Genomic DNA, 9,183 nt, shown 5'->3' on the forward strand with positions numbered 1-9,183 from the left:
AAGCTTATTTTCCACTCCCGTCCCTGAATGGGCCATTAAATACATGAAACTCAACAAATACACAAGAGTCAGTACAAAACAAACCGTATGTGTACATTATGTAAATTAAAAACACAGGGGTAACAGAAGACTAAATATTAGAACCAAAGAACCTTTGTCTGTTGTTCAGAAAATGTTCAAAAATATTGATCTGTTCTTGTTTTTGGTTGCAGGGAGACTCTGGATGTCCAGGGCCATCTGGACAACCTGGTGGCCGAGGATGTACTGGTCCCAAAGGTAGGAACTAACCCCTAACCCAACTCACTACCATGGCCCAGCAGATTTATTGGACCATTTACTGTATATACAAAGGTTCTGATCTTTTACTGCACAGGTTGTTGCATAACATGTGTGTTTGTATTTCAGGTGATAAAGGAGACTCTGTCAGTTGTTCCGGTCCACCTGGAGACAAGGGGCCTCCAGGAGACTTTGGGCCCCCAGGTGATCATCTGGTTCCGGTTCTGACATGACAGGAGTTTTTATCTCTGTTATTGAGTGTGATGAAGTTATCAAGTATAAACCATCAGGTGAGTTTCTAGATGAACCGACTGTTTTTCTCTCTCAGGACCTACTGGACTGCCAGGGTATCCTGGTGGACCCGGTTTCATTGGGAGTCCAGGACCGAAAGGATGCAAAGGAGATCCAGGTTACAAGGGAGACCCTGGTGACCCAGGTAAAGAAGCTCACTTGACTTTACACCTTTGTTATGTCATATGTAGTCTGCATATTGTTATTAGTGGAACTAGTAATTTCAGTTATAAAGTGGGTGTGGCTCCTTCCCCAACCCTAACCCTGTTTGTTCGTCTCGTTTATTTCAGGTGTGGCAGGTCCTTCAGGTCCCAGAGGTCGCCCGGGTCGTCCAGGTCTTCCTGGTATAGCGGGAGCTGATGGTCCTCCAGGGCCACCGGGCTGCCCGGGACTCCAAGGTCAGAACTCAAACTCAGAACTGCTGTCATGTCAGCCATGTTATATTATTATGGCTAGTAACAGAGAGATTGTCAAGTAGAATTTACTGTTAAGGTTAGACCCCAGACTATTTACCCCCACATTTTTACCTCACTCCACCTCTTCCTGCTGTCTGAAGCTGCCTATCAAAATAAAAGCTCATGATGAGTAGTTCCTTTGCGGAGGAGAAATCGTCATCTTTGGTTCTTATAAATGATTTTGTTGCATCAGGTCCTCCTGGACCACTGGGACTTCATGGACTGGACGGGCTGAAAGGAGTGAAAGGGGACATGGGGACCAGAGGTACGAGTCTCTCTCACAAACACATACTAACACTAAAACCTAACACTCCCTAATTACTCTTATTATCACTGTAGCCCAATATCACAGGAAAATGTAAAGTTTCAACTAGCTAAAGGAGGATCAGATTTCAAGTGGGCCAGGGTCAAGTTCTCAGGGTCGTCAATAATGTTTGGTAGAGTCACAATGATAAATTCCGTCCCTTTAGGTTTGGGTCTACCAGGTCCTTCGGGTTGTAAAGGTCTACCAGGAGATAAGGGTCCTCCGGGTCCTCCAGGACCCAAAGGCCCATCCCAGTCTGGTCCCCCAGGACCCAAAGGCCCCTCAGGACCCGCAGGTCTGTAGCAGTGTGGTTCCAATCAGGGTCAAGATATGACTTGCAGATGTACAGATCCGTCTAAAGATCGGACATTTAGTTTGACTCTCTGTCAGTAATGTGTCTGTATGTGTTGTTGTAGGTCCTCCAGGTGGTAGTGGAGCTCCAGGTAAACCTGGACCAGACTGTAAAAATCCAATCCCAGGGCCTTGTGGAGATCCTGGTCTTCCCGGACAAGATGGAGATCCAGGTCAGAATTTAATCTTCAGGTTTAAGGAACTGACCTATTTATTTACACTGGATGTCTTCTGACGTTTGTTTGGTGTTTCAGGTTGTCCTGGTGACATGGGAGATCCAGGTCCAAACCCTCCGGTACCTGGGGATGATGGGGACAATGGGGACCCAGGGTGTCGGGGGCCAAAGGGCTCAAAGGGATCTACAGGCCCAAGAGGTCCGCCAGGCATTATGGGAAATCCAGGATCGAACGGTCAGACTCTCTCAAAGTATCTCAGATATCTTTATATAAAGATACCCGACATGTTACTGTTGACAGTTCTTCACAGTATGACTCCATCAGAGTGCTTCAGAAGTGTCTTCCTGCCCAATGTTGTTGACTTTTGTAATGGTTTAATAATTAGCTAATTAACAGTTTATCACGAACTGTCAAATAGTCATGTCTGTGTGTGTGTTTAGGTATGCCGGGGTCTCCAGGTTTGATGGGAATACCTGGTGATCCAGGTCCTAAAGGTTGTCCCGGTCCCCCTGGGCCTCAAGGACAAAAGGGATTACTTGGACCAATGGGTCCAAAGGGGGAGAAGGGACGAGTCTCCCCTTGTCCCACTTTACCTCCCCCAGATAAGGGCTTCCGAGGACCACCTGGCCCCCCCGGGAAGCCTGGAGATCCTGGCCTCGATGGAGAATTTGGCCCTAATGGACCCAAAGGTGAGAATTAGGAGGGGGACCAGGTCATGATGATAATCTATGCATGTATCTGGTATATGAAGATACTAATTATTTGGTATTTCCCTCTGCTTAGAAAAACAGATTTCACCACAGTCACACCAATAAAATAAAACACAGAACCAGCTCAGGTTAATTGAGTCACTTAAACCAGTGGTTTTCAGTGGGTCTAATGTTCATCTATTCTTCTGGTCCTAGACATGAAAAAGTTTGGGAACCCCTGACTTAAAAGTCCAATGTGTCAGATTTAGAGGCATCTAGTGGTGTAGTAGCAGATTGCAATTCCCTGGCTTCCCCCTCCTCTAAACTATGGTGGCCGCAAAACATATGAAAAATGCAAATGTCCCTATCTAGATCCTCCTCAATGTTACACACTGGACCTTTAAAGAGGGACAGCAGTCTCAAAATAAAATCTTCTGATAAAGAAACTGAAACAATCTGATTTTGGCTTGTGAGAAGGCATTGTTGGTCTCAGCTGAATATTAAGATGGTTGATTATGTGTTTCAGGAGAGAAAGGGGGAAATGGGCTTCAGGGTAAAATAGGCTCTACAGGGCCACCAGGTCCAGCTGGAGACCGAGGAAAGCCAGGCCTGCTGGGTGAGAGAGGAGTAGTGGGAGACAAAGGTGAGACGTCCGTCTGTGTCTCTGACTGTCTGTGTTTATTTCTCTTACTTATCTCTCATTTCTGTCTTCTGTCAGTTTCAACTGATAAACAGTATTTTCTGTTGTAAGCTTCTGCTGAGATGCACATAAACATCTTTGTGATGTTGACAGGGCTCCAGAGTGCGACCAATTTGGTTGCACATGATTTTTAAGAGTGCAACTAATAATTTTTTTAGGTCGCACTGGTGCACCTGACACTGCCCGGGTGAAAACATAAATTTATTTCGCAAGCGCGTCATCTCTCTGTGTTCTCCTGTGACCGAACTCACACACTCATGGTAGGATCATATCGTGTTCTAAACCAATAAGAGACAGAGCTCGGGCGGGTCTTTCCCTCTGATTGGCTGTGGTCCTGTTCACCGCGCTAAGTTGTGTGTGTTAAAAATAGCTGACTAACTGAAACGGAAAAATAAAATAAACGCGACAAAACGAGGGAAAATGAAGAGAGGTAGAAATATTGAAAGTTTTTTCATTAAGAAAACCAAGCCTACAACCAGCCCTACTACTATAATCCCATCCATCCCCACTAATGAGAGTCCATCCCGTCAAGACACGGAGCCCTCGGTCCCTGGTGAGATACCAAGCCCCGGTCCTTCGGCAACAGCATCAGACTCGGAACCAGTGGAGGAGATAACCGAGTCTGGGATAGAGCCCGGCTCCGAGACCCAAATCAAAAAGTCCAAAATATATTCCTTCAGACAGGACTGGCTGAAACAATTTCCCTGGCTGAGGTACAACAAAGGACGTAACGCAATGCACTGCGTGTACTGTCAGGAGTGTGGTCAGAATATGGCCGGAAATAGTGCATTCGTGAGCAGGTCAACAACGTTTCATATCGAAACTTTAAAAAAACATAACATGTCTTAAAAACACACGATATGTCGTGACAAGTGTGTAGAGAAAGTGGCCCCTCCCAGCTGCATTTCAGTGGCAGGTAGTAGTAATCAGGTCCTCTTTTATTTGGAAATGTTTTATTTTGCTTAGTGTTTTAATTTGAAATGTTCAATTTCAGCTCAATGAAGCACTTTAAACACTTTATTTTTATTTTTATATATAATTGTGCTTCAAATAAAGACAAGCATTTCTCTACACCTTATTCTTGTTTAAAAATCATTCACATTATATGAAAGTTATGGAGAGCGATAAAAAGGTGACCTTATGGCGTTAAAGGCGACGCAATGAAAAATTTGGGTGCACCTAAATTTTGTGCTGGTGCACCTAAAAAAAAAAGTTAGGCGCACCAGTGCAACCAATGCAAAAAGTTAGTCTGGAGCCTTGGTTGATGTGCCCTCCTGTGGTCTTTGTGTCTCAGGTGATCCTGGTCCAGTCGGTGACCGCGGTCCCTCCGGACCAACCAAAACCTTGAACTCCGGCTTCCTGTTGGTGATGCACAGCCAAACAAACAAGGCGCCCTCCTGTCCACCTGACATGAATACCCTGTGGAAAGGATACAGTCTGCTGTACCTGGAGGGTCAGGAGAAGGCTCACACTCAGGATCTGGGTAAAATTACACTTATAAACACACGCATACTAAAGTTTTCATACTGTTAAACTAAAACCTAAGACTCTGGTTTTGATAACAGCCTGTGTCTGCTCACACTGGATTTAGCACGTTGCATGGTTCCCCGACCCAGGTGGTCCCCAATATGACCAGAGTTTGAGTATCTTGGGATCTTGTTCATGAGTGACAGTAAAATGGAGCCTGAGATGGACAGGGGGGTTGGTGTGGTCAGCAGTGATGTGGGCATTGTACCAGCCTACTGTGGATCAGAGGGAGCTGTCCATGAGCACGGCATGATACAAAAGGCCAAAATGATCCTCCGTAAGGTGTCTGGTCTCAGCCTTAGAGATTAGGTTAAGGAGCTCGGAGTAGAACTGCTGCTCCTTCGTGTTGAAAGAAACCAGCTGAGGTGGTTCAGGTATCTGAGAAGGATGGCCTAGGAACGCCATGGGATCCCCAGGAGGAGCTGGAAGGTGTTGCTGGGGGGCAATGAGTGCCCTGCTAATAATAATGGATGACTGCGCTCTGGCTCATAGGAGAGCAAAACTTCAGCAATATTTATACAATAACAATATAATACCTGTTCTCCCTGTTACATTCATTTAGAATGATTTTTCAAAGTGTGCTGTTAAAAATGTTTGTGAATAATGTAAATGTAATCTATATTTTAATCAATATGTGTCCTAATAATATTTCCAGGTCAGGCGGGGTCGTGTATGCGGGTCTTTTCCACCATGCCGTTCTCCTCCTGTAACATGGGAACCTGCTCTTATGCCAGCCGTAACGATAAATCCTATTGGCTGTCGACGACGGCAGCCGTCCCCAGTTTACCGGTGGCGGGAGCTGCCATCGCAGACCACATCAGCCGCTGCGTGGTGTGTGAAGCCCCCTCCTCACCTGTCGCACTGCACAGCCAGACCTCCACCAAGCCAGAATGCCCCCACACCTGGAGGAGCCTGTGGACCGGATACTCCTTCCTCATGGTGGGTAGTGCAGTGGTAGAGGTACTACTACTGATGAAGTGCTACTGATAATACTACTGCTAATATTGTTATTGCAGTCCTAAAAGTACTACTGGGTTGGAGTCTAACACCTGGTGATGATGTCATTTCCTGTGTGATTGCAGCATACAGGTGCAGGTGATGAGGGCGGCGGTCAGTCTCTGACATCATCAGGCAGCTGCCTGACTGACTTCAGAGCCCAGCCCTTTGTGGAGTGCCAGGGGCCTCGAGGAACCTGCCACTACTTCGCCAACATCTACAGTTTCTGGCTGACCCGAGTGGACACTAGCACCTCCACCTTCAACAGCTCCCCCACCACGCTGACCGAGAGCCAGCAGCAGAGGAAGAACATCGGGAGGTGCAACGTCTGCATGAGGAATTAAGGAGGAGCACCGCTTCCTCCTCCTCCTGCACGAGGGAGCGCGGAGACGCTCCACTGCCTCCTCCTGCAGAGTCCGAGGGGACGGACAGAATCGTTTGTTTGTCTCTGTGAGGAAAGACTGTCATGTTAAAGATAATGCTGCCAATCCATCAATCAGTCAATGATCAGATCAGCAGGAGTGACTCTGAGCAGCACAAACACTCAAACTGCTTTCTTTTGTCTTTTCACTAAATGTCACAGCAGACAGATGTTTGAACTGGGGTTAAATGTACAATCTGTAGTTCTGCCACTAGGGGGTCTCTCACATCAAAACTATAAGAAAAGAGGAGGTTTGATGAGGTGGTGAAACAGCGTGGGATCATGGGAGTTGCCGAGCTGCTGCTAACGTTAGCTCAGCTTGTTTCTCTGATAACTTAAGATCCAGACGTCCGATGACTAAAATCCTTCATCCGGTTCAAATCTAGAGTTAAAAAGCACCAAGATCTAAACAGTGGATGGTAAACAGTCAGTGTATGACAGCTTCTGGCAGACAACCACAACGCTGACGCAGGCAGAAATATTCATGTTTAGTGATCATTTTGTCCAAACGTATAAATTCAAAAGTTCGATTAGCTGTGTGTAAGTTCAACTGTGTTTGTGGTGAGAGATATAAAGACCATCAAACGAACCAGTTAATTATTAACTTATTATATTCATAACGCTGACTAATAATCATTTATTGCACACATTGTTCAGCCCCAGTTTGAACTTTGGAAGCCAGTTTCCATCACTGTGATAAAAAAAACCTTCCTGTTAGTTTTTATAATGAGAGACTTTCTCAAAATAATGACTCAGCATCCCAAAAAATAATGATAAAATGTCTCAATATATTAACTTAGTATTGGACATTTTCTTAAAATAATGACTTTGCGTCATTATTTTAAGAAAGTTTTTGATTATTATGACTTACGCGATTGGTGGAAATTGTCTTCCTGACTGACCTGATGTGGCATTTTCATCTCGAGAAGAACATTTGTTAAAAGTCATATTTATTATGTTTAATCACTGTTGTCAGGTGGAAACCTTGTATCTCCTTGTATCTCTACCTTGTATCTCTTTATATACCTTTTATATCTGTAGCGCAGATTTTATCTGGATTCATTTCAGTGCTTTTATTGTGAAAAAACAACTCGCAGCTCACGTCACAAACCATTAAAAACGGACGTTACGAAGTTTTCCCACCACAGCAATTTTATATGAGCTGATGTCACATCCTGTGACGTCACATCCTGCAGGCGGCGTTTGACGTGACATTCTGTCCTCATCTGAGAGATCGACGGCGAACACCTGAGTGAACTTTAGCCTCGCCTCTAGCCTGCACTGAAGATCCATTCTGATTGGCCGGCTGAACATCGTTGTGATTGGTCAGCAGAGAGCCAGTGGCCACGTGCCATTGGTCGGTCAGTATTTTGTTAATAAGTAGGGAAAGGATTGCGTGAGAAGCTGTGAATATATTTTGACATTAAACTTTGAAACGTGTTCGGAGCTCCTCCCCATCAGCTCGCCTGATTTAATGTTCTTTATTCCAAGTTTCAGAGCAGCAGTCGGACTTTAACGCAGAAACGGTTCCTTTAATGTAAAAACTGACGAGTGGTGACAATCTGTAACTCTGAGTCGAACATCGAAACAGGTCGGGCTGCAGTACAGACCCAGGACCAGGACCAGGACCAGGATGCTCCGAACCAGAAGCTGATGTGTTTGAGTCGTGGCTATTTTCTTTGTCTTATAAACAAAGTTCATTTGAATATTTATCTGTCTGATAGTTTCAAGTTTTAATATCAAAACTGTCACGAAACAGATGTTTTAATAAAGTTAACACAACTTACTACCTGTTCTTTTTTTGTTTGTTTGTCCGCTTTCAGTTCGGTTTCTGTTCCTTTTAAGGTTGAGTTTGTAGTTCTGGTCCGGGTCCTGGTCCTGGTCCTGGTCCTGTATTATCTCTGTGATTTGTAAATATGGTTGAACTCGAGCGTTTTATATTTTTACTGTAAATGTCATCAGAGTATTTATTTAGCTTGAAATTAATGTTGGTGCTATTTGATGTTTTATTTGTTCTTTTTTAAAAAAATTTATTTTGGTAAATGATGACACGGTGAAGCCCCGCCCCTTTCATCCCTCCTACAAAATAAAATTCACGTCAACACATTTATGTTTTACTGATGTAGGCTCTTTGTTTAATTTTTTATTTTTTTAAGTTTCACCAAATTTAAAACATTTATCGGAAAAAAAATAGTTCTTCTTAGGTTAAATCAATAAGCCCCGCCCCCTCGACCAACACACTGTGATGTCATAAGTGGTGATAATGTTTGACGGTTTGTTTCTTCAATCATAATTTAGTCAAATGTGAAAACCAGTTTCTGCAGTTTTCTGTTCAGGTAAACAAGTTTCTGAACAATGTTAATGCCTCTCTTCAAAATAAAAACAATTTTAAATAAACTACAGCTCCCATGATGCTTTGAGAGGAGGCCTGTGTCTGATACTGGAGACCAAACTTTAGTTTTAGTTTTGTTAAAATGTGTTCAGCTCAGCAGTTAATCTGATTCAAAAAGAGGCTGAACAACAGGTGTACAAAAGTAGGCGGGGCTTCGTTATTACCTGGGGGGGTCACTGTGTCATCATTGTGTTTTTATTGTATTTAAATCTGTCTGTGATATTTTAATCTTTGTAGGAGGAAACTTCTCACTAACACTTGAAACATTTTAGTCCCTGAATGGACAAATCTTCAATAAATCGCATCAAAGTTTCACTCTGAGTTTTTATTATTTTATTTTTATTATAATTATTTATTTTTATTATTTCAACTCAAACTGAAAACGATCTTCTTAAATTTATTAACTCCTGAAAAATTATTTGATTTGAGTAGAAGCAACTAATTTATTGTGAAGGTAAAATTAAAAATGTGTTAACAAAATGTATCTGAATAAAGTAATTTAAATGTCTTTTTTTACATAAACGTACTAATACATTAAAGAACATTATTACACTATAAACAAGTTAAGTTAGTTAAATTATTACACATCGAAACTTTAAGTAACA

At 43.3% G+C, this 9,183-nt stretch overlaps 1 protein-coding gene across 1 annotated transcript in view; it reads left to right on the forward strand.

Annotated features, from left to right (window-relative positions):
- The window catches only part of col4a4 (collagen, type IV, alpha 4), a 37,985-nt gene extending 29,092 nt beyond the window's left edge, over positions 1-8,893 (forward strand). The window contains exons 35-47 of the mRNA XM_051399586.1: positions 213-276; positions 406-480; positions 605-712; positions 858-965; positions 1,216-1,287; positions 1,493-1,621; positions 1,743-1,850; positions 1,932-2,087; positions 2,294-2,542; positions 3,069-3,185; positions 4,537-4,725; positions 5,425-5,708; positions 5,852-8,893. Of these exons, the coding sequence (XP_051255546.1) occupies positions 213-276; positions 406-480; positions 605-712; positions 858-965; positions 1,216-1,287; positions 1,493-1,621; positions 1,743-1,850; positions 1,932-2,087; positions 2,294-2,542; positions 3,069-3,185; positions 4,537-4,725; positions 5,425-5,708; positions 5,852-6,109 (1,917 nt within the window). The 3' untranslated portion in view covers positions 6,110-8,893. The remainder of the gene's footprint in view (positions 1-212; positions 277-405; positions 481-604; positions 713-857; positions 966-1,215; positions 1,288-1,492; positions 1,622-1,742; positions 1,851-1,931; positions 2,088-2,293; positions 2,543-3,068; positions 3,186-4,536; positions 4,726-5,424; positions 5,709-5,851) is intronic.
- Positions 8,894-9,183: the final 290 nt, after the last annotated feature.

The sequence above is a fragment of the Dicentrarchus labrax genome, unplaced genomic scaffold (assembly GCF_905237075.1).
Source record: "Dicentrarchus labrax unplaced genomic scaffold, dlabrax2021, whole genome shotgun sequence".
NCBI classification, from domain to species: domain Eukaryota; kingdom Metazoa; phylum Chordata; class Actinopteri; family Moronidae; genus Dicentrarchus; species Dicentrarchus labrax.